A 25,072-nucleotide genomic window follows, 5' to 3' on the forward strand; every position below is an offset into this window, starting at 1 on the left:
AAATGGTCATACTGATACTTGGGCATGCTAATCATATACAGTGTCATCTGTATTATAAACTCAAGCTCTCTGGCTTTTTCTGTGCCTCAGTTTCCTCAACTGGAAATGAAAGAATTGGTCCAGAGGCTCTCTTCAGCTTTGCAGCTCTGAGCTGCCAGAAATCCATGAGCTTTTTAATACATAGTATACGTGTGTTTGTGTGTGTGTGCTGCTTGCGTGTTCTGTGCCTGTGTTGCCTGCATGTTGTGTATGTGTGCACGTCTGAACTAGCCCACAGTGGTCCTAGCTGGGGTGGCTTCTGAGGTAGCCCTGACCATAGCAATGATAATTGTGCAGATAGTTGATATTTGGCCTCATTGGCACCTGTTGCCAGGGTGTTAGAGCTCCTAACAGCACAGTTAAGGATCTGTCAAAGCTTCCATTGTCCTCTGGATAACTGGCCTCCAGACTGCAGGTGTGAAAGTCAGATTAAGATGTTAACCTGTCAAGCTGCACATCTGAGTTTTAATTTTATAGCATTTGAAAGGAAGTCACCATTTAAAAACCCGTGAGTAGGGAACCACAGGAAGAGGTTGCCTAATTTTTCCCCTATGATTATTTCTGAAAACATATTAAAAATTTCATGTGTTTTTATAATTTTTAAAACCACTGAATTAAAAACTTATGTATATACCTCCCGTACTCTAGCCCAGAGCCTGATATGAGCAAGACCCTCGAGTCAATATTTGTCGAATAAATGAATATCTTGACTTTCTCTACATTGGATTCTAGTCTGATAGAAACTTTAGATCAGATGTGGCAAAATGGCAACCCACAGACTCAGTCTGACCTGCAGATGTGTTTCATGTGACCTGAACATTGTTTTTAAAGTATTTGGATTTTGTGTCAATATTTAAAAATCAAGAGCTTTCACATAAAGATGAACAGATCTAAGACCACCACCCATATTCTTACATGGTGATACTTCCAGAGCTCAGTGGTATGGAGACACTGAAAGCTCCACTGTGCCACAGTCCTCACCACTCCCAAGCATCTAACAGATATAATTTTGGCCTAAGATCACAGAGCTGCCCTCGTCACATGAGCACATTTCCAAGTATAAGGACATGATGACATGCTTTAAGTCCTATGTACCAAAGTTGTCTCGCAAAGCAAATCTCCCCCCTCACCAACCTGTCTTTGGAGTGAAGATGCACCAATAAAATGGTTGTGGGAACTTTTTTCCTCACCGATTGGATAGCCTGGGTCTGAGACTCAGTTTTAGGTACTAAGAGTCATGAGAGATCCAAGGCTATATTTTCTCACCCATTTAACTTTTCCATGACTAATTTACACAGTGAGACTCATCATGTCATCAAACAGGACACCATTTTAAATTTAGCCCCCTCTGGCCTGGCCAGTCCTAACATTGCTACTGGCCACTGGCACACAAAGAGCCTTCTGTCCTTGGAGGTCCCTGACCGATTAGCTACTGCATTAGGCATTTTTATAATTTTCCCCTGGATAGCATATGCCCTTTATTTCCCCCTTAAAGTAGCCTCCACACCCAGCATGGAGCTCAGTGTGGGCCTTGAACTCACGACCCTCAGATCAAGACCTGACCTGAGATCCAGAATCAGATGCTTCACCGAATGAGCCACCTAGGTGCCCCAACATATGCCATTTTTAAATAACAGCTTTGAGATATAATTCACAAACCGTAAAATTCACCCATTTAAAGTGTGCAGTGGTGGTGTTTTTTTAGTATATGCACAGAGTTGTACAACCATCACCACAGTCACGTTTAGAACATTTTCATCGTCTAAGAGAGAAAGCCCTATTTCTCTCCAGCCTCCTCAGCTCTAGGCAACCACTCGTCTACTCTCTGTCTCTATAGGTTCAACACTTGGTATAAATGGATTCCGATACTGTAGTCCTTCGTGACTAGCTTCTTCCACTTAGCATGATGTTTTTAAGGTTTCACCTATGTTGTAGGCATTTGTCAGGACTACGTTTATTCTTATCACCAAGTAGTGCTCTGTGGTACGTATGTACCACATTCTGTTTATCCACTCATTATTTGACTGACATTTGAGTTTCAACTTTTTGGCTATTCTGAATAATGCTACAGTGCTGCTATTCTCACCAACATTTGTGCTTTTCTGTCCTCTTTATTATAATCTGCCTGGTGGGTATGAAGTAGTGTCTCATTCTGGGTCTGATTTGCATTTCCTTGATGGCTAACAGCAGTGAGTATCTTTTCATATGTGTATTGGCCATTTTTGTCTTTCTTGGAGAAACATCTCTTCAGATCATTTGCCCATTTTTAAACTGGGTTAGTCGTCTTATATTTTCAGTCCTGAGAGCTCTTTACGTATTCTGGATTCTAGACCCTTATCAGATAGATGATCTGCAAAAATTTTCTTTCAAATTGTGGGTTGTCTTTTTACGTTCTTGCTAGTCTCCTTTGAAGCATAAAACATTTTTTATGTTGATGAGGTCAATTTATCTGGTTTTTTTCTTTTGTTGCTTATTGTTTTAGTATCATATCCAAGAAACCATTGCCTAAGCTAGGGTCACAGAGATTTATGCCTGTTTTCTTCTAAAAGTTTTATAGTCTTAGTGCTTACATTCAGATCTTTGATCCATTTGGAGTTAATTTTTGTATATCATGTGAGGTCACATGCCGTTTTCGAAAACAAGTTATAATGATAAATAACCATGAGTTTAAGAAATACGCAACTGCCTTTGGTTTTAATTAAATATCGTTATGTTTTATTAAATATATCATTTAATGGGAAAAACCTTTAACTTCTAAAGAGGCTGGTTTCTCAATATTTACTTTAAAAATCTAATAATCTAAGAATTGTTAGAAAGGGCCTTTGATGTTTTTGTTTCTTAAAAAATCAACTGCTTTCAATAAAGATTTAAATAAATTAAACCATATTTTAACATGCTATGTAAGTAATATTTTTAAAGTACATTAAAAACATCTTTATTCCCCTGTTGTAATGATATGGGCTTCAATTTAACAGTAGTTCTCAATGAGGGACCATTTTGCCCCCCAGGGGATATCTGGCAACATTTGGAGACATTTTTGGTTGTCGCATCGTGAAGGCGACGTGCTAGTAGCATCCATTAGGTAGAGGACACAAATGCCAGTAAACAGTTGACAAAGCATAGGACAGGCCCCATGATGAGGATTCATCCAGCCCCAAATGTGAATTGTGCCAAGGTTAAGAAACCCTACTTTAACTAAATCAGTGGCCTCTATCAGATATATTCTGAAAGAGATATGAGTTTGCAAATTCTCTCCTCCTCAGTTGTAGCCTTGTGGGTTTTTCCCATCACCTATCCTTTAGGGACCAACATGTGCCCCAGCACCTCACTGCCATCAAAACCCTTTAGAGTGACAAAAATCTATCAGGTCTTTCTTTGTGGGAATCATTGGGAAAACACTTGCTTTCAATGTTTACTTCATTTTATATTTGTACATCTTCATTTTTTGAATTTGGAGACATATTTGGATAATACATCTCCATTTCAGCATACACAGTTGGGAAACCAATCTCCTGCTAAAATGTATTTTATCTGATTATAAGTGGTAATTTGTGAGTGCTCAGCAGTGGGCTAAGCACTCTTCCTGCATTATCTAATTTAACGTTCTCTCTTTTTAAAAAAAAAAAATTTTTATTGGAGTTCAATTTGCCAACATTTAGCATAATACCCAGTGCTCATCCCGCCAAGTGCCCCCCTCAGTGCCCATCACCCAGTCACCCCAACCCCCTGCCCACCTCCCCTTCCACTACCCCTTGTCTAATTTAACCTTTTCAATGAGCTCGAGACAGTAGCCATCATTATTCACAACTTATAGCTGTAGAAACTGAGGCCCAGTGATATTAGGCAACCTACCCAACATTATCTAGCTGGAGTCAGCACTACATCAGGCCAGGGCATAAGCCTGATGGGGGTCAACTGTGAGGTGCAGGCATGTCACAGAGAATTTGGTTTCCTCAGAGTAGATAATCACAGATGGAGGTTTTTTCTCTCTTACTTGAGTCGCCATGATTGCCCCACCATGGGAGAGATGGGGTGGACACACAGCCAGCCACAGCAGATCCATCTCACCCAGGACATGCCCACAGAAATGTACCTCACCTGTGGGCCTCATCCACCTGTGTGTCATGGTGGGCAGTAGCCAAGGACTACTGCATAAGAGAAACTGGCATCACTTACATTCCTGATGCTCACCCCAAAATCAGTCATGGCTTTCTTTTCTACTTCCTGGCCATTCTCTTGTGACATGCTCCAACTCCCATACTTTGCTGACTCATGGCCCGTATCCACTTGCACCCAACACTCCGACCTGAGCAGTGCCTCAGTGGTAAACAGTGGGAAAACATCTTGTGAAAGATCATACTGCCTTTAAGCAGCAGCATTGTCCTCCCAAGCTTTAGCCCTCAGTATGCCAGGCCCACAGCTCTCTACATATACCTGATATCATCCCCTCTCAGAGGGGGCTTTCCAAAGGATCTGGACTATGTGGGGATGGCTGCAATTATGCATTTTGATAGTACAGAGATAGGAGGTGGGATGGCTCTCTAGGTTAGCTGGTTTGGGGGTGCAGCAAGAAGTGGGGTGAGATTCTGCTCACCTCTACCTTGTAGTCAACCTCCACTAGGTCCCCGAGTGAAAGGGGGTGGGGAGAGAGCAATAATTGGAAGTGAAGACTGCCCTCCTCCCCGGCATCTGAAGAAGAACCCTGGTTTTTGTTCTAGATCTGTCCCCGCAACTCCTTGGGCAAATCTTTCCTTGCTCTGGGCCTCAGTTTCCTCTTGAAGGGAAGGTGTGTGCAATAGACACTCTCTAAGCATCCTTGCAACCATAAACTTCTTTGAATCTCTAAGGCACTGGGGGCTGAGGTAAGGGAAGACTACGTGACTCAAATCTACCCTAATTCTAGTCTGCTTTAATAGCAAGCCCTCACCTAGAAGCCTAACCGTGTTTGAAGAAGGAACACGATTGGCTGATGCTATCTTTCTTGAGACACCCATCTCCAAGGGCAACGTTCAAAATATTTAGCAGCCAGAGTGGCACGAGCATGGCCTGTCAGGAGGGTGGAAAGCAGCTGGGAGGGCCGTCCAGGGCTGCAGCCCAAAACCATGCCTCACCCACCCCATAGCTCTGCTGAGCCTTTCCCTGCTTGGTTATCGGGGCTGTCGCTTCTTCCCTGATTCCGCATGCAGGGCACTAACTCAAGGCCCTTGGGCGTCTTCTCACCCCAGCCACTGTATGCACAATAGCTGTAATTATCTGCATCCAAATGCCATCTTAATTATACTCACACTCACAGATGCCCTTGGAATGCCCCTGTATGCTAAGCCCTGTGTCGGCTGCTTCTTCACCCCCTTGCCTTCAGAAATATTGACGGTTTAGAGACTCTAGATAATTAAGAGACCTGAGTCCTAGCCTCACTATGCCTCTCATCTGCTGGGTGATCTTGGGCAAGTCTCTGCCCCTCCCAGGTGTCAGATTCCTCACATGTAAATGAATGGCCTGGATTGATTTGATGGGCTCTGAGGTCCCATTGGTCAAAGATGAATTTTGGGAGAAATGCAAGTCTTCAGCAGCTGACCACTCTCTTTCTCTTTCTCTCGTTCTCTCTCTCTCTCTCTCCCTCTGTGTCACCCGGCCCCACAACCTCCACTGTAGAATGCACTGCTGCCTGCAGGCCTGAGGCAGAAGGATCAGACCACCAAGGCGCCCACGGGCCCCTTTAAAAGGGAGGAGCTCTTGGATCACTTGGAAAAGCAAGCAAAGGAGTTTAAAGACCGAGAAGATCTGGTCCCCTACACAGGGGAAAAGCGAGGTACTGAATAATGTTACTCTTATAAATACATCACTCCCCATGCATCCTTGAGTGCCACCTGTATGCCAGGCCCTGTGCTGTGCCATATGGGACTGGGCCTCCTTACCCTCATGCCCGCCCAGCCCAAATTCACAAACCCAACACCAAAAGCATCAATGCATGATGTAGATTTAGTGAAGTTTGGGGTAAACCAAGGAAAGAGTGATACCTACCCAGATCGGTAAAACATTCCCCTAAATCCCCTTTAACCAGGGTGTCCTGATTATTTGTCATGCAAACCGAGATGCTTTTGAAAATCAAAGAGGACATGATTAATCATGACATCGGGACATAAGGCCTGCACACGGCCCGTCCTGTACAAAGTGGGAGCAAGATCACCTGTCTCTACCCTAACTGTCCCTGCTCTCCCCACCCCACCCCCCACCCAGCCCAGTGTTCCTTTCTCTGGCAGCTGCATCCCCTCCTCCATCTGTCCTTCTGCGACTCTCTCTCCCAGCCCAACACAAGTCATCTAGAACAGAGAGGCACGCCCTGCCCCTCGGGCCCTTCCAGGACTTCCCCTTGCACTCCCAACCATTCTGCTGTGGTCTTGTGTTGTGCTCCCCCTCACTCACCCCGCTGCTGCCCCACAGGCCTCCTTCCATTCCTCACACATTCCAAGCTCTTTTCTGCCTCAGGACCTTTGCCCGGACCCTCTGCCTGGACCGCTGCTCCTGCTCTCTGGCTCATGCTGTCTTCATGGCTGCCTCTTCCTGCCCTATAAGAGGCTTCATGGTTAGAAACACCGCCTGGAGCTAGATGTACCCTGGCTGCTATCCTGGCACTACCACTTACTAGCTGTGTGAGCTTGAGCAGAGGTTTGAATCTGCTATGCCTCTGTTTCCCCCTCTGTGAAATGGGGATGAGGAAGATAATATTACCAGCCTCGTGAGGTTGTTATGAGGATTGAGTTAAGATACATATAAAGCGCTTAGCTGGGCACCTGGCCCATAGTGAATGCTATGTAAGTACCAGCTATTATTATCCTCTTGGTCTCAACTGTACTGTCTCCTCTTTCAGGGGAGTCTTTCCTGTCCACTCTGTTTAGGACATACAGTCCCTTCAGCTCCCCCCTGGGTTCTTCTCCATCTCAGGAGCCTGTGTATCCTTCAGAGCAATTTCCACTTTATCATTTTCTCTTTATTTACCATTCCTCTCTCCTACCGGCCGTGAGGGCAGGGCCTCAGGCTGGTTTTGCTCACACGGTACACCCGGCACCCAGCACAGGGCCTGGTGTACAGTAGGGCTCAGTAGAGAGGTGTTGAATGAATGAGTTAAAATTAAATAAACCTACAGTGAATCTTGTGGGCTGCTTCCTTACAATAGAAGCTCCACGAGTACAAGGACCCCATCTGTCTGGTTCATCATTACATCTGCACCTAATAAACGCTGGACGTAGTAGGCATCCGATAAGCATTTGTGGAAAGAAAGCATTCATTCTAATCAGTTAATTCATTGTGTAATGGTTTATTTCCAGGCTCTTCTGTTCTCCCCACTCCCAAGATTATAAACGCGATGAGCCTAGGGTCCACGTCTGTGGCTTTTATCTCTATATCTCTGTCATATGATAACTAATCGAATGAAAAAGCAAGCAGAGGTAGCCTCATAGTGGGGGAGCTTGAGCCATACAAACCCTAGACTTGGAGCTCAGTCCAGATTTTACAGAAAACCTGGAAGGTCAGGGAAGCCCAAGGGGCATTTAGATTACAGAAATCTGGAGGATTGTGTGGTCTGAGGCATCCTGGAGGAGTGGCAGGGGGAGGAGGCCTTGACCGTGAGGGCTGGGTGTGCCCAGCTGAGAGTGGGCACGAGAGGTCTTTAAACAAGGCACTTGTGCCATGAGGAGTGATTTCTGTGCAGCAGATAAACATCATGGAATCTCTGGATTTCATGCAGCCTTAGAACTCCCTTTGTCCCACCTGTACATTTGAAAAAGGGGGACACCAAAGCTGTGAGAGAGTCAGCAGCACAGCTGGGTGGACTGAGGATGACCAGGGTCCCATGTGCCCACCACCCTACGAGGGAAGGAGCCGGAGATTGAGGGTGGGGGGTGGGGAAGGGAATCTGGGAGGTACACAGACCAATCCTGCTGCCCCTCTGTGGCATGCTGGGCTGGCATGAAGCCAGGAACAGCTCTCCAGACTCCCAGAGCCTGACGGCCTTCATGAAAAACCACGCTGACCCAAGGAGGGTAGCTAGAATTTATTCTGTTTCCCTATAATGACACGCCTAAGAGATTTATCATCACCAGCAGCAGCAGCAGCAGCAGCACCATAAAGCATTTACATGATGATTGTTGGAGTCTTTACAGTTTGAATAAGTGGGGGTCTCAGCAGAGAGTGTGGGGGAAGGACTCCGTCTGGCTCTAACAGGCAGACTCAGGGCCATGGTGTCTGGGCCTCGCTGAACATTTACTTCCCTAACGCCGGGCCTCGAACTAGCCAAGGATGAGGGGAAACAGCACCCCAGCCTCCACAATGCTGAAGAGAATACAGGAGGAGCCATAAACTGGTGTGAAGTCCTGAGGAATCTGGACTTTCATTCACTCTCACTCAAGTGGGGGAGAATCAGAATAAAGCTTCTATGCAGGATGTTTTTAGTGCAGAATTATATTGAATTCTCCCTGTGGAATTAGATTTGACTGCACATGCTGAGGATAAAGTCAAATAAGAGAGATTTAAGCAAGACAAAGGTTTAACTTTCTTTCATTTAGCTGCAGGGCTAGGCATTCTGGGCTGGTAAGGGATCTTCCCTGGCATTAGCCATCAAGACCCTTTCCAGTTTTTCATTCTGCCCCCCGGGCAGTATGTCCTTGTCCTCATGGTCCATTTGGCTGCTGAAGCTCCAACCATCCCATCCACATTCCAACTAGTAAGATGAAGGAAGGGAAGAAGTCCAAAGCCCCTTTTGTATCTTCGAGCCACTGCCTTTGCTGGAGGCACCTGCCACAGAGGTGTAAGAAACCACAGGTCTGACACATATATTGAAAGTCCAGCCTACACATTGCATTAGTCATTTTTACAGCACATTTTCTTTTTAACCATTTTGTTTTCTTTGTATGTTTTGCTCTTTTCCAGATACAGCTCTGTTGGAGGTTGTGATACATTTTCCCTCAGATGACTTTGTTATATGTTCTGCTCATATATGTAGCTGATTTTTGCTATAAACAACTTAAACAATAAAATAAAGTAATTCAGGGTAATTCTCTCCACTGAGTGATAGGCACTGATCCCATTTTAGTGAATACTCTTCTGGACTTTTCTCTCTGCACTCCCCACCCTCCCCACCACTCCCATTACAATTGTGGTCCAAGTCTCCATCATCTGCATCCCTGACTGTTGTAGGAATCTATCTCCTCACCAGTTCCAGGCTCCCATCCTCACCCCACTTTGGGTGATTCTCAATCAATAGCCAAAGTGAGCAAGTTTCTTTTTTTAAATTGAGGTAAAATCCACATAATATAAACTTAAGCATTGTAAAGCAAACAGTTCAGTGGCATTTAGCGCAGCCACAATGCTCTGCAACCCGCACCTCTATATAGATCCAAAACATTTTCATTACTCCAGAATAAAACCCTATGCCTAATAAGCAGTCCCCTTTCAGTCCCTGCACTCCAGCCCCTGGCAACCACCAATCTGTTTCTATGGATATGTTTATTCTGGATATTTCTCATGAATTAAATCATATACTATGTGACTTTATGTGTCTGGCTTCTTCCACTTAGCATATTGCTTTTGAGACTCACTAAATTCCTTTTTATGACTGAACAATATTACACAATTTGTTTACCCATTCATCCACTGGTGAACATTTTGGTGGTTTCCACTTTTTGGCTACTGTGATTAGTGTTATTATGAACATTCCTGTATAGGTATTTGTTTGAGTACCTGTTTTTAATTCTTTGGGGCTTATACATAGGAGTGGAATTACTGGATCACATGGTAATTCCACATTTGTACCATTTTACACAGCCACCAGCAATATACAAAGGTTCCAGTCTCTCCACATCCTTGCCAACATTTGCTCTTATACATTTTGGTTTTTATTGGAGCCATCCTCATGGGTGTGAAGTGACATCTCATCCTGGTTTTGATCTGCATTTCTCTAACAACCAATGCTGTTGAGCATCTTTGCGGGTGCTTATTGGCCATATGTGTACTCTTTGCAGAAATAGCCTTAAGTTCTTTGTCCATTTTTAAATTGGGTTGTTTTTGTTGTTGAGTTGTAAAACTTTTTTATATATTCTGCATTCTGGACCCTATCAGACATGTGACTTCAGTATGTTTGTCTTTTCACTTCCTTGATAATGTCTTTTGAGGGACAAAGATGTTAAATTTGGATAAATTTAATTGCTCTATTTTCTTCTTTTGTTGTCATATCTAAGAGTATGTTGCCAAATCTAAAGTCATGAATATTTACACATAGATTTCCTCTAAGAGTTTTATAGTTTTAACTATCATATTTCAGTCACTGATCCATTTTTAGTTCATTATTTTGTATATGATGTGAGATAGGAGTGCAGCTTCATCCTTTACATGTAGATGTCCGGTTCTAGTGCCACTTCTTCTTCTCTTTTAAATATTATTTATTTATTTGAGAAAGAAAGAAAGAGAGAGAGAGAGAGCAAGTGAACAGGAGAGGCAGAGGGAGAGGGAGAGAATCTCAAGCAGACTCCCTGCTAAGCACAGAACCTGACTCAGGGCTCAATCTCACGACCCTGAGATCATGACCTGACCTGAAACCAAGAGTTGGATGCTTAACCAACTGTGCCACCCAGGTGTTCCCCAGCACCACTTCTGGAAGAAACAATTCTTCCCTGACTGAACGGTCTTGGCACCCTTGTTAAAACTCAATTTTCCACGGATGTATGGATTTATTTCTGGACTCTCAATCCTAGCCCATTGTCTATGTCTATCCTTGTCAGTGCCACAGTATCTAGATTTGTAGTAAGTTTTGATATCAGGGAGTCTGAGCCCTCCGAGTTTGTTCCCTTCAAGATTGTTTTGCTTTTTGGGGACCTTTTATGATTCCTTATTAATTTGAGGAATTAATTGGCTTTTCTAGTTTTGAAAAAAGAAGAAAAGAAAGAGGGCCTTTGTAATTTTGATAAGGGTTGCCTTGAATCTGGAGATTGCCTCAGGCAGTGTCACCATTTTTTCTTTTTTTTTTTTTAGTGTCGCTATTTTAACGTTGTCTCCCAATCCATGAACGTTGGATAGTTTTCTATCAAGTTTTCTTTCATTTTGTTCAGCAATGTTTTCTACTATTCCACACATGAGTCCTTCAGCTCTTTGGTTAAATTTATCCCTAAGCATTTTATTCTTCTGGATGCCATTGTAGGTGAAATTATTTTTCTAGTTTTCCTTTCAGACTGCTTATTACTGCTATGCAGAAATACCACCCGTTTGTGTACATGGATCTTATACCTTGTAACTTACTCCTAACAGTGTTTATCAGTCCTAACAGTGTTTTGTTGAATCTTTAGGGTGTTCTGCATATTATATCATGTCATCTACAAACTGAGATAATGTTATTTCTTCCTTTCCAGTCTGGATACCATCTTTTTTTTGCTTGTCCATTTGCTCTGACTGGAACTTTCAGTGCAGCGTTGAACAGCGACAGGGAAGTCAGGCATTCCTTGTCTTGCAACTGATCTTTGAGGCATATTTCCTCCCTCTGTCAGGTCCCAGCTCATAGGCCATCATCTCAGTGGGGCCTTCTGTGATCACCCTACCCAAAAAAGCAGTGCCTGCCTCATCCAGACCCCAGCCTAGAACTTCCTAGTCTTTTGTTCTGCTTTATTTTCCTCGGCCATGCTTAATACCATGTGACATCTTTGCATGCTTATTTACTGTCTATCTCTTTCACTAAATTATAAATTGTTCTGTGCTGTTCCCCTCATTCCTAGAAAGGTGTCTGGTACTTAGGAAGCTCTCAGTAAATACCTGGTGCCTAAATGAAAGGATACATGCAGGCATGTATGCAATTTTCATCCATGGAATTAAATTGTTCCATTTTACAGACTTGCTTTTTCACACATTATGTCTTGGGCATATCCTTCTTCATAAGCAGATATCTCCATCATCCTTTATGATAACTGTGGGATCTCTATCATATCGATGTCCCATAATTTCTTCAACAACTGCCTGTTGGTGGTCAGTGCAATGATCATCCTTGTGTGCTTCTTTGCTCCCTTGTCCAGTCATGAGTCTGACACTTTAAAAATATCATGTCTCATGAGACAATGATACATTTTTGCTCCCTATTCTTTTAATAATCTGAATATGTTTTGTTTATTTTGTTTAGAAATGTTTCTAAATTTTTCTCTCCTATCCAAACCCTTGGTGAGGGTATCCCAGAGCCTGACATTCAATTACATTTTTCTTTTGTAGCTCTTGGCTACTTACAGGTCATTTTCATTAATGACCAGTGTTTTCTATAGTGAGCGGTCTAGTTTGACCAAGTTTTAAAGTCCTTCTTTTCAAATGTGAGAGGTGCTCTGTTGGAGATCTCTGATTCTTGTTCTTTGGGGGAGTTTTGGCACTGGGTCCCCAGAGGGAGAAACCTGAAGTGACTGAGCTCAGCACCGAGAGACCCATAGGGATCTGGGACAGTCCACCTGGGGCCGTCACCAGAGACTGCCCCAGTGTAGCTGCATGCCCTGTAACGGGCACTTGTGTCTTGCAGGAAAAGTTTGGGTCCCCAAGCAGAAGCCAATGGATCCCGTGCTGGAAAGTGTGACTCTGGAGCCAGAGCTGGAGGAGGCGTTGGCAAATGCCTCAGATGCAGAACTCTGTGACATCGCAGGTAAGAGGCTTTCCGGAAGCTTCTGCATGTCTTTTAGAAGGGTTTGACCTGCCTCTTCAGGGAGTCTTGGATGGTTTATTTCAACATGAACACACTCTCTGTTTCTAAAAAGGACTAGAGGAGATCTCAAACATTAAGACAGAAACCCATTCACAAAAACCAAAATGAGGAAAATAGAAATAAAACCACCCAAACCTGTCACTCCACAGAGCCATCTGTTGTTGCCATGAGAGCCAATACCAGAGAGATGTGGAAATATCCCAGGGAGGGCCAGCATAGGTCCTCTACCAGCCACTGGATCAAATCTTGCCCAAGCCACCTGGGAAGAGAGAGCAAAGGGGAAGGGACAGAGGGTGTGGGCAGTTCAGATTTGGGAGGCTCACGAAGTGCTGGAGGAAAGTCATCTGACTTTACAACCTTGTAAGACTCAGAGAACTGGGCTTTGAGGACCTCGCCCCCTCATCTCATATTTGTATAACACTATCCATCTCAAAATGTGTTCCCATACAATTTTCACAAATAACCCTTAAGCTCCAGAAGGTGGCCTGATATTCAGAGCTCTTCATCACCCTTGTCTCCCTGCTACAGTCTAGTCCCTGCCCTGTGTGCCCTGAGTTCTGGCCCTGTCGGGGATTGGGCTCGGGCTGCAGCAAACACCCCACATGCCCACTGTAGTACTGCTCCTTGGCCTGGAGGGTAGGGTGTGGTCTTTTCATTCTGCAAACATGGGAGCTGCTAACCCCTCAGCCCAGATAGTGACAGGATGTGGATGGAGTGAGAAGAGACTCAAGGCAAGTGGGAAGGGGAGAGAAAACCTAGAATCAGCTGTGACTGTCCAGCCATGATACTGAGGTTAGGGGAAGAGTCAGGAAGGTTCCATATTGCTGACTCCAGGAACTAAGTGGATGGTGGTACCATTAATGAATGTGGATATGTTAGTCTGCTCGGGCTGTCATACAAAATACCACAGGTTGGATGGTTTAAACAACAGAAACTTACTTTCTCATAGTTCTGAAGGCTAGAAGTCCAAGATGTTGGCAGGTTGGTTTTTTCTGAGCCATCTCTCCTGGGCTTGCAGATGACCACAGCTCACTGTGTCCCTCAGTGGTTATGTCCCCTGGTGTGCCTTTGTGTCTCTTGATATCTTTTTATAAAGATGCCAGGCAGATTGGATTAGGGCCCAACTTAGCAGCCTTCCTATAACCTACTCACCTCTCTAAAGACCTTATCTCTAAAGGCATTTACAAATTCTGAAGTGCTGGCGTAAGGACTTCAACATGTGAATTTTGAAGACACAATTCAGCCCATAACAGTGGGAGACGTTGCGGTTTTAGAGGAAGTACTGAGTTCTTTGTGGGATCTTTGGAGTTTGGGGTGCCTGTGGGCCACCCAGGAGGGGCCAGTTGGACTTGACAGTCTTCAGTAATGCAGAAAGGTCTACACCAGAGGCCTTGTGGTGTCGTTAGCATTGTCAAGCTCCAGGCAGAAAGCATGACCTTCAAGTGGGTGCCTGGGGCTCCGGAGGCAAGCGCCGTGGCCCGTGTAGAAGCCTTTGAGAGATGAAGAGTAGAAATGGGGCAAAGCTAGTCACCGTGGGGGCCAGTAAGCCACACATGGCCTAGAGTCCAAAAACCAAGTCAAGACAGGCAGAGCCTGATGCAAGAGCTAGGAAGACAGAATGGGGGGTCAGGGCTGGCCGGGGACCCACGGCTGTGTGAGGCCAGAGGCCAGGGAGGCCGCAGCGCTGGAGGCCGCAGCTGCCCGCAGCTGTCTTCTGCTTCCTCACAGCTTCTGGCTTCTCCTGGGCGTAGTGCGGGGGTCCTGGCGGCATTTGTGCTGGGGAGTGAGAAGGGGTGGCTTTCCCGTGGAGCGGGACATGAGGGGAGGGACGGCGGGAAGCCTCGTAGCACGAGGGGCGGGCCTGGTGCCCAAGCCAGGTTGCGGCGGCCCAAGGAGCGCAGGGTGGGGAGAGCCAATGCCTAGATTCCGAGTCCAAACAGCCGTTCCTCAGGAGCCAGAACATTTGGAAAAGGGCTCAGGGCAGTGGTCTGCAGGGCGTCGGGGCTGAGAGGGAAAGGTTTGCATGTTCCCTGTGAAGTCCAGAAGCAGTGAGTACTTCACCCAGATGGACACAAAAAGCTGGACTCGGGGATCTTCCCTGGTTTGCTTTGTGGTTCAAGATAGGTTTTATTAAAAGCACAGAGTCCTCACTTGGCTCCTAGATTTCCAGCAAACCATCTCCCCGATTGGGGGGTCCCGCCGACTTCCAGTTAACCTGTGCAGCAGGGAGGCGGGTGGGTGACACCGCTGTCCAGCATCTCTGCACTGACTCACCCTGGAGCTCTTTTTAATCCCAGCCTTGTCCTCTGATCACCCTCCGTGATGTCACTGCCCTCATTAGGCGGCTCAGAGGGATTATCGAATGACTCCGCTGTCAGAACCGCCAGTCCCTGCGCCAAAATAGAACTGCAATATCGTGCTCAGTTTCTGTGTTGATTTCTTGAAACTATTTCTCTTTATTTTTGTTGGCGTGGCTAATCATTATTATCTGCTCATGATACCGTACCCTTCCGTTGTCCGGAGAGGAGAGGGGGAGCTGTGAGCCAACACCAAATGTCAACTGGCTAACCCTGGGCACCTGCCACTGTGAATCAGCCCTTTGAAAGGTGGCAGGGTCTCTGGGGAAGGAGGGACTGAAGATTTGTTGACTACCCCCTTATTTCCCAGGCGCTATGGGAATTGCTTCTAGGACCTTGCTGCGTTTGTTGAGCACAACAATACTAAGAAGGAAGTTTTACTGTTGTCTGTATGTGATGGGTGGAGGAAGGAGGCATGGTGACACTAAATGTCTTGCCCATGGGGCTTGAACCCAGGCAGCTTCATCCTAGGGCTCCTCTGAAGGGCAGTGGGGACAGAGGGCAGGCAAGAGGGGGTCCACAGCCAGGTCCCATGGGACTGGCTGGGGGGAGGCCACAATAGGAAAGTCTCTGTGTGTCCAGGAAGGCATTGACCCCTTAGGGTCAGTGGGACTAAGGGGAGCATTGGGGGAGGCCAGATGAAAGCAAGGGTTTAGGCAGAGAGGTGGTGGTGTTTGGAGATGGGGGGATGTAGGAGGCAGGCTCCAGGTAAGGCCAAAGGCTAAGGTGGAGCTGGGGACTGGGTCTGAGGTACAGCTGTTCCTAGCACTGGACCAGAGGCCAAGATGTCAGGAGGATGTCAGCCAATCTGGCCTGAGGCATCAGAAGACAGCTGGGGCGGGGGATGCTACAAGGAGAGCTGCTTTGCCAGGGTCTCTTCAGAGACATCACAGGAGGTAGAGGGGGACCTAGTGTGAGTGACTGGTGTGGCAAGCTGGGGGTTAGGTCTTTTCTCAAGGATGGTGTTGCTGGAGCCATGAGTGTGGATAACTCAGCAGAGAAAGAAAAGTAAGAAGAGGAGGGCATAGGGTCTGTGGGGCATATCTAGTCTTTGAGACTTGGCTCCCAGGCAGAGCTTTGCATTAACTTAATTTCTGTTCACTCAGTCACATACTCAATGGCCATTTATCCAGGGTCTTCCCACTGTGTGCTGGGCTCTGGACAAGCCCTGCTGAAAGAAGTGTAGGAAAACAGCTGGCTCTTGCCCTTGCAGAGCTGACGTTAAACAAATACTTAGGCCACTAAGAAGTGACAAATGAGAGTGAGTGTCGGATAGAAAAAGGACAGGGTGCAGAAAGGAGGCTTGGTTAGGTGGTGAGGTTGGGGAGGGGGTGAGGGTAGAGGTTGAAGCTGAGCCATAAGGAGGAAGATCACCTGGGGGGAGATGGGGGAGACATGTCCCAGGCTGGGATACAGCCGGAGACGTGAGCGGCTTGCTATTTGGCATGATAGGAACATGTTGAGGGACACCCAGCAGATGTGCCACACTGACTTAGGTGTGGCACGGGGAAGGCAAAGCTGTGTGAACTCTCATTTGTTTTCTTGTCTGTGCATCATGCATGCATTCATTCACACACTGAGTCAATGTGCATGTCGAGCTACTGTACGCGGGGATGCATCAGATCTTGGCCCTGCCCTTGGCGGACCCAGGGTGTGGTGAGGAGGACAGACCAGAAACATAGATTTCCACATGAGAGGTGTTACCACAGGGTAATGAGCAGAATGCACAGGCCCCTGGCAGTGTGCTAAGTTCTTGGCTTGTGGCCTTGGATTGTAGCTCAGAGGCCACTGGGAGTCAGCTGCAAGTGCTTGGCATTACCAGTGCCTCCCCTCCCTAGTCAGGGATGTAATCCTGGCTCACCTTTAGGGGCCCTTCAGCTGAGGCAGGACCCAAAAAGGAATTGGGGGGAAAGAGGCTCTCCCTTCAGAAGGGCCAGTCCCCAGGCCACCCCACAGACAGTTGGCACCCCTAGTTCTGTGACTATCAGAGACAGCCTCAGCCCCCCCACTCCCAGCTTGTGGGGAACTCGCATGTCCTTAGGCACTGGCTTTCCTCCCATTCTGCAAGGGTCAGGAGGTGACTTATCTGGGAGCGGTTTGACTGCACCCACGTCCCCTGCACCCAAAGCTCGCTTCTCCCACCTGTTTCTGTGAAGCAGGAAACACCTTCCTGCTGTCTGCCCGGAGCCAGCGAAGCAGTTGGCAGCTGGAGAGGCCCAGGATGTGTGCTGCGATCGCTCTGCATCCTAAGTGGAATTACAAATTGAGTGAAGCCTGCCAAGGCAGGAGAGGAAAGAGAACTCGATGTTCTTTTTCAGAGTTCAAAAATAGTCCTTTTTGAGTTTTGAGGAAGATCTGGTCTTCAAAAAAAAAAAAAAAAAATCATGTTCCCCAGTGCTAAATTCAGCCTTGCCAATATCTACAAAGAATGAAGCAGGAGGCAATGTTGATGTGCTGTTTTCCTCCATCATTCACTTCTAGTGACAGGAGTGTGCAAAACCAGGCAAGAGGAGAGTGATGATTTGGTGCCTAGGGCAGATGGAAGGAGCAGAGCCACCAAGCGTTCTGCTCAGCAATGGAGGCTTTGCTTGGTGCCTCCCCCCCTTCTCTTCTCCCCACTACCCCCCTTCCCTCTCTTCCTTGGATCCTTCCCTCTGTTCCCCTCTCCTCCCTCCTTCCTTCACTCCCTCTGTCCCTCCCTCCCTGTTCCTTCCTTCCTTCCCTCCCTCCCCCTTCCTTCCTTTTTTCCTCCCTTCCTTCCTTGAATCCTAACTTCCTCTGAACTGCAAAATCTTCTCTTTTATCTTCTGAGGACTGCTATTGACATATATACTGCCTTCCAGAATCCACATTGTCTGTCTTTAGAATTCTGATATGGAGGGAACATTTTAGAGCTTTGGAACTACGGATGACCTCATTTGTGGAGGAGTGGGTAGGACTACTTACTCAGGAAGCCAGGAGGGTCCTCACTGACAGGCTTTGACAAACCATTTCCCTCTGGAGCCTGCTGGAAAAGCGGGTGTCAACAGCACCTGCTCTGGTGCTTGCTGTAAAAATCAGACCGGATAAAAAGATGAGATGCTGTGTGACTATTAAGTCCTATGTGAGGGGAAGAGATTAGCTTTCACACATACTCCCCTTTCTAGGTGAGAAGACTGAGGTCCAAAAAGTAGAAGGGCCCTGGACAAGGTTGCCCTGCAGATTGGTGCCAAGGGGCAGCCTGGAGCCCTGGTCTCTTTCCTCTGGCCTCTGGCACTTCCTTGTAAGCTTCCTGCCCCCCTTTGTGGACCATTACAGGAAGCTGACATCAAGCACAAAATGCATTTGCCATCTCCTACCTCTCTATCCTTGTCAGCAAGACCAGCCAGCCATAGGAGATTACATTTTTTCCTACGATTCTTAGCAACCTTTCCAAACTCTTCTTCCAAATTGGGGTCCCAGCAGCAGCCCAGAACCACCATGAGCACCCGCCCCTGCACCCGTGCAGAAGCCAAAAAAGCCAGCTGCAGAAGGGGGCTTCAAGTGAGCCAGCCCCCACCCCCCTGCTGACTCAGACCTTGGCCCCCACTGCCCACAAAGAAGCAGCCTAAATTAAAGCCCAGAGAGCTCTAAAAAATGTAGTTGCCTCTCTCTCTATCAGTTCTCCTCAGTGATGAGCAGGAGAGTCTAATTTTAGCAGAGAAGACTCCTAGAATGTGAGAAACAGAAGGGCTTTGAGATCGTCTCATTCTGTGGTTCTCAGCCCCCACTGAGCATCAAAAGCATGCAAGGAGATTAAAAATATATCTGCAGAATTCAGATCAGCTGGCCCAGGAGGAGCACCAAGAGTGTCTTGAAGCTCCTGGGGGATTTGTATGTGCAGCTGGGCGAGAGAACCAATGGTCTTGTCTTACCTGCCTCATTGCACAGAGGAGGCTGAAGCCCAGAGAGGGGTGGGTGTGGTCACCCGGAATCAGGAGTGCAGTCAGGACTGGAACTTGGGTCTCCTGACTCATCACCGAGGGCTCTCATGTTGTCCCCCTCACTAGAAACCATGTCTAATGAAATGGCCAGGGGAATTACAAAAGAAAAAAAGAAGTCCATCAGCAAATATTTACCAAATACTGTATTCTGGAGGAGGAAGAAGAGAGATAATATTCCTCCCCGACCTCTGGAAACCAAAGTCCAGGAGAGGAAGCACACATGCACCCAGCTATCTCTAACACTATGTAGACTCTGTGCTGTGATGATAAGGATGCCAGGTGCCTTCGGAGAACTAGAGAGGGCGGCGAGGGATCCAGGGGCCTCTCTGAGGGAAGTGTTATTCCAAGTCTTAAAGGATGGGAAGGTAGAGTTGTTGGGTCAAATACAGGATGCTCAGCTGGATCTGAATTTCAGATAAACAATGAGTAAGTTTTTAATATGAGTAGATCCCCAAATACTGAATGGAACACACTTATACTAAAATACTGTTTGTTGCTTTATTGAAATTCCAACTTAGCTGGGTGTCCTGTGTTTTTATTTGCAACCCTACTGGGGGCATTTCAGCAGCACACTTGGCAAATGGGAGAGAATCACCAGTTGAGGGGACAGTGTTGGCAGAAGAAGCAGGAGAGTCTAAGGAGTGTGATCATTTGTGTCACAGGAGCAGAAGGGATGTGGGTGTGGGACAAGGCCATGGAGGCAGTCGCCTCAGGGAAGGCTGGTGAAGCCGGGCTCTGGGGTCACGAGCTAGCCTCCTCCTCCGCAGGTGGCTGCAAAGCCTCACGGTCCCCATGTCCTTCTTTCCCTCTGTAGTCCATTCTCCACACACAGCCAGAGTAACACTCCCAGAATTTGAGTCAGGCCATCTCTGTTCCTGCTAAGGCCTCCAGTGGCTTCCAGGCCACACCTAGGGAAAGATGTACAAACTCCTTATGTCAACCTAGGAGATACTGCAAGATCTGAATTTGCCCGTTTGAATTAAATCTACTCCAAAGGTGGTTGTGAGGATTCAGGGGGATGGTGTCAGACAGTTTTCAAGCTTCGCTGCACACCCAAACTACCTAGGGAGCTTTGAAAAAGTCAGATGGCTGGCCCTACACCTAGAGACTGTGGTTTAATTGGTCTGGGGTAGGCCTGGGCATGAGAAGTTTGAAAAGATTTCCCCAGTGATTCCAGCGTGCAGCCAAACGGAGCATCACTGATGTACAGCATATTCTCTGGCCTGGAGCAAGCGCTCAGTGAGTCGGGGTGTGTTACGGTTCACCACATGTCCAGCTCAGCTCTGTCCATCTTGTTTCCTCTTCCCCCCTAGGCTTCCACCCCTGGGCTTGAGGGCTTTCCCACCCACCCTTCCATCTGCCTATCCAGAATGTTCTACTGGGATCCCTTCCCTTGACTTGGCCAACACTACTCATCTGTCCCATCCCAAGTTCTGTTCTCTTCTCCCAGAACACAATGAACTTTTCCTGTATAACCCAATATTCTGTGCTTGTGTTTTCAATTGTGTGGGTACCTGCCTAGTATCTCTCCCCCAACAGACTCTGTTGTTCCCTGCTGCCTCCGACCCACAGCCCCACTCCCCCCGATTCTCCTACTCCCTCCACCACCACTCCACCCAGAGCCAGGCATATAATGTGGGCACTCAATAAATGTTGAACAAACGAATGGATAAAAGCCTGACTGAGCACGGGAGTGATGTGGTCAAATCTGCATTTCCAGAAAGATCTTTCTGGCTGCTCTGTGCTGAATGCTGGTGGGGGGACGGTAGGAAGAGACCAGGGCCAGCACAGCAATAATTACACAGCTGTGATAATAGAGCCACGAAATGGTAGGGCCTCAACCAGGACAGAGGTGATGAAGTGGGAGCTGGAATGGATGAGAGCATTTAGGAGGAAGGGGACCTAGGGGGTGCCATGTGACTGAGATTTCCATTCTGAGGGGACAGGCAGGATGACAAGATGGAAAGTGATCCAAAGGAAGGGGCTCTTGCTGGGAAGGATGAGTTTTCTTTTGGCCAAGTTGGGCTGGATGTCACCAGTGGGGACACTGGGGGACACCTAGGAGTCTGAGGCTGGGATTAGAGAAGTCTCAGCTGGGCTGGAGATTTGACAGTCACATAAATAGAGTCAAGAGTAAAAATCAAATAAAATTTAGAATTGTGTGAGTGTTTCTTGCCATTTCCATGAGCAAAAATTCCTGGGGTGTCGAATGTCCGTGCTCAGGAGGCTCTTCTTCGGAGTGAGACGAATCACAGGCCCTTCCCCTGTCCCCGCAGCTATCCTGGGCATGCACACGCTCATGAGCAACCAGCAGTACTACCAGGCCTTGGGCAGCAGCTCCATTGTGAACAAGGAGGGACTCAACAGTGAGTACACGGCCCTGATCCCCAGTGGTGGCCCCCCACCCCTGCCCCCAGCGAGGATGCTTTGGAAGTGAAGGCATCCCTGTGCTTCCCGTGCTGCTTCTACTCACTCATGCTCTCTGGATCATTTAAAAGAAAATTTTTTAAAGATTTTATTTATTTATTCATGAGAGACACAGAGACAGAGGCAGAAACATAGACAGAAGGAGAAGCAGGCTCCCCGCAGGGAGCCCGATGCGGGACTTGCTCCCAGGACCCCAGGATCCCGACCTGAGCCAAAGGCAGATGCTCAGCCGCTGAGCCACCCAGGTGCCCCGCAGAAGTTTTAAATTTTTATGTAGCCAAATCTATCTTTTCCTTTCCCTTTGCCGGGATTTATGTCTTATTTATGCAGGACTTCTCCATCCTAAGGCGATAAAAAATATATCCTCCTGTATTTTCTTCTAAAAATTTAGAGGTTTGCTTCTTGTATGCAACTTCTCCCTCCACCTGGAGCCCGTGTTTGTATGTGCTGTGAGATGAGAGTGAACGGTCATTTTTTCACTGGCTATCCCACTGTGACAATACTGTTCTTTGCAAAGTGCATCTTTTCGCCCGCTGGCTCGGCACTCCATCATGATCAGGAATTTCGACACATCCACACGGGTCTGTCTCCTGGTGCCTCTTTTGTTCCATGAGTCCCCTTGTCCTTTCCCGTGCCAGTGTTGCATTGTTTTAAATTGTTCCACTGCATTATTCCAAGCTGGCAGGTTGGCCTTAGTTCCAGAAGGGTGCCAGAAGAATAATGACCCGACTCTCTCTGGAAAGTTTATAAGTTTCTTTCACGTTCAGGCTTCATTTTATCCTCACACGAGCCCACTGAGGTAGAATGACTGTCCACACTTTACAAATGAGGATACAGAGGTTCAGAAGGTGTAAGTCATTCACCCAGTGCTTGCAGGATGGCAAAGGAAGAGCCCAGGTGGGGTGCAGTCAGCGCTTCTCCTGGGGCACAGCTCCTCCTGGACGCCCCCCTCCCTGGGGAATGCAGCCTCTCTTGTCCCTGAACCCTGCCGCCCCTTCCTTCTAGAGCATTCTTGTGTGGAGGGAAAGGTCCCCATGTTTCTGTGAGCCATCTCTCTTTTGCACATCACTGTAGGTGTGATCAAACCTACACAATACAAGCCTGTGCCCGATGAAGAGCCTAACTCCACAGACGTAGAGGAAACCCTGGAGCGGATAAAGAACAATGACCCAAAACTTGAGGAGGTTAACCTCAACAATATCCGGGTAAAGTCCTTTTTATTTCACTTCACGTGGGGTGGGTGGAGGAGCCATGTCTGTGTCACCCGGATGCCTGGCGCCCAGGCTTGGCCGTATGGCGAGAACAGGGTCCTATTTGGGTTCTGGGTGCTTCTGGGTCAGGAAAGGAGCAAAACCTCCAAAAGGCCTGGGCAGTGTAAACAAACACATCCTATAGCCTTGGTTTCTTTTGGAGGAATGACATCAAGCCCAGGTGTTCACCATGGGCCAGCACAGCTTCAATTCTGGAAACCTGCCTTGTTATTTAAAACACTGTGAGCTTCTCTGAGCTAGAATCATAAGTCAGACACACCTGACTGCAGGGGATCTCAAGGCTGGAAAAAGCCTGTGCCCAGCAGGCATGTGGGGTAACCCAGCCCTGGGAGGGCCCTACCCCTTGAACCATCAGTGCTCTATCATACCTATAGTCAGACTCATTCTGCAGCCCTGGCAGGGAGCTGTGACCCATATGTGTCGGATGTGTCCTGTGTGACCACCAAGGGCAGGGGAGGGTCAGATGAACAAGCAGTCCTACCCTGGACAGGCTGCAGGAGGAATTCAGAAGCAGGACCAGCTGCCTGCCCACCTGCTCAGCTCAGAGGCCAGCAGGATTAGTTCTGGGAGGGTGCGGGGTAAGACAAGAAGGGGGCCCCCCACTCCCCAGCTCCTCTTTCCTTTCTTCTCCACTTTCTTTTAAGTGGCTGCCAGCCCCATGGCACAATCTGATTGGAAACCCGCGCCTGCAGTGTTCTCCTCCACCTGGCCTCCCCAGGCTCTGCTCCCACAGGGAGCTAACATGATGCTCTGAAATGAGAGATCCGTGAAAACACAGCCAGGTTTTCTCTCGGGTGCCTCCATTGTCTGCCGTGTGCCCAGTGGGAGGCCCTGGCACAGTTCAGAACTGTGCACCCTGGCAGTGAACACTGGCTCGGAGCGGTCCAGGGCCGTGGAACCTGGCCGTGGCTGTGCGCCTTCACTGTGGGGCCACAGGCTCGTCCCTCTCCAGGCCTCTGCACATAAGAAAGTTGGACTAGTTCACTGGTTTTCACCTGGGAAGGTTAAGAAATCTATGCCAACACCCTCTCCCCTGAGATTCTGATTTCATTGGTCTGGTTCAGACCCACGCCTCAGCATTTGATAAAAGTTCCCTGGGAGTCTCTGATGTGCAGCACATCTGAGCCCCGCTGGGACAGATGTCTCCCAGAGATCATCCCGTGCAGTGCCCAGGCCCCCACCTTGGTTTTCCAGAAACAGGCCCAGAGAGAGGCAGAGACTTCCCTCAGAGTCACAGAGTGAGTCAGAAACGTTGTCCAGGCAGAGGCTGAGACCCTGCCCACTCCCACACCCCAGTCATGAGCTCTTGGCACAACATTCCTCTGCATCCTCTGCCTTGATTTTTCTTTTTCTGGTCTCTACCTGCACAGATAGTTGTGGGTCCTACCTGAAATTTTCAGGGAGGATTGTCTCAATCTGTTTACCAGAAAGTTCTCTCCAGGTATCAACCATATAGGGCAAAGCCAGGACGCTTTGCCCATTCAGCTATTTGGTCAGAGACCTGCTAGGAACTAGGCCGCATGTGTGAGAGTATTATTGCCCCATCTGTCTGCCCAGCCTGACCCTGGTCGGGGCTGCTTGTCACCGCCTGTCTTTCTCTCTGCAGAACATCCCCATACCCACTCTCAAGGCATATGCAGAAGCCCTGAAAGAGAACTCATATGTGAAGAAGTTCAGCATTGTGGGAACACGGAGCAATGATCCTGTGGCGTATGTATGTACCTTTCAGTTCTGCCGCATTGAGAGTGGGGGGCATAGAAACAGAAGGATTGGGCAGCCCTGATGGCCCAGCGGTTTGGCGCCGCCTTCAGCCCGGGGTATGATCCTGGAGACCTGGGATCGAGTCCCACGTCGGGCTCCCTGCATAGAGCCTGCTTCTCCCTCTGCCTGTGTCTCTGCCCCCCCCCCAGCTCTCTCTCTCTCTCGGTGTCTGTCATGAATAAATAAATAAAATCTTAAAAAAAAAAAACAGGATTGATGCTGTGGCCTCAGGACTGGCCGATCCCCACTGAGGAAGAGCCCTGTGTGATGTGAAAAGCAGTGGGCCAGGAGCCAGAAGAGGATGTGAACACAATGGCCATTATCCAGGCAGCATCTGTACATTAGCCTAGTCGATATCCACAATCAGCCCTGATCTCAGAGGTGCAGGTCTCCCCACTTCGCAGATGCAGGGAGTTCAGACGCTTTGCTTTATCCAAAGTTGCACAGCAAGTGAGAGATGGAGCTAAGATTTTTTAAAGATTTATTTATTCATGAGAGACACACAGAGAGAGGCAGAGACATAGGCAGAGGGAGAAGTGG

At 47.7% G+C, this 25,072-nt stretch overlaps 1 protein-coding gene and 1 long non-coding RNA gene across 7 annotated transcripts in view; one reads left to right on the top strand and one right to left on the bottom strand.

The window, feature by feature from the left end:
• Positions 1-25,072, top strand: part of TMOD1 (tropomodulin 1) — an 80,957-nt gene that overhangs the window by 32,903 nt on the left and 22,982 nt on the right. Inside the window, exons 3-7 of the mRNA XM_077912630.1 lie at positions 5,692-5,848; positions 12,575-12,694; positions 21,350-21,439; positions 22,575-22,705; positions 24,378-24,485. Of these exons, the coding sequence (XP_077768756.1) occupies positions 5,692-5,848; positions 12,575-12,694; positions 21,350-21,439; positions 22,575-22,705; positions 24,378-24,485 (606 nt within the window). The remainder of the gene's footprint in view (positions 1-5,691; positions 5,849-12,574; positions 12,695-21,349; positions 21,440-22,574; positions 22,706-24,377; positions 24,486-25,072) is intronic.
• The window catches only part of LOC144322498 (uncharacterized), a 33,971-nt gene continuing 16,972 nt past the window's right edge, over positions 8,074-25,072 (bottom strand). The window contains exons 3-8 of one of the 6 annotated variants that reach the window (XR_013388135.1): positions 19,209-19,477; positions 18,058-18,158; positions 17,254-17,357; positions 13,694-13,838; positions 12,890-13,013; positions 8,074-8,829 (exon numbers count right to left, since the gene is read on the bottom strand). This is a non-coding gene — a long non-coding RNA (uncharacterized LOC144322498). Of the gene's footprint in view, positions 8,830-12,889; positions 13,014-13,693; positions 15,291-17,253; positions 17,531-18,057; positions 18,159-18,449; positions 18,864-19,208; positions 19,478-25,072 lie in introns of those variants that run through there. The other 5 variants (XR_013388132.1, XR_013388130.1, XR_013388131.1 and 2 more) reach the window with 5 other exon arrangements.

This window comes from Canis aureus, chromosome 10 (genome assembly GCF_053574225.1).
Source record: "Canis aureus isolate CA01 chromosome 10, VMU_Caureus_v.1.0, whole genome shotgun sequence".
Taxonomy (NCBI): domain Eukaryota; kingdom Metazoa; phylum Chordata; class Mammalia; order Carnivora; family Canidae; genus Canis; species Canis aureus.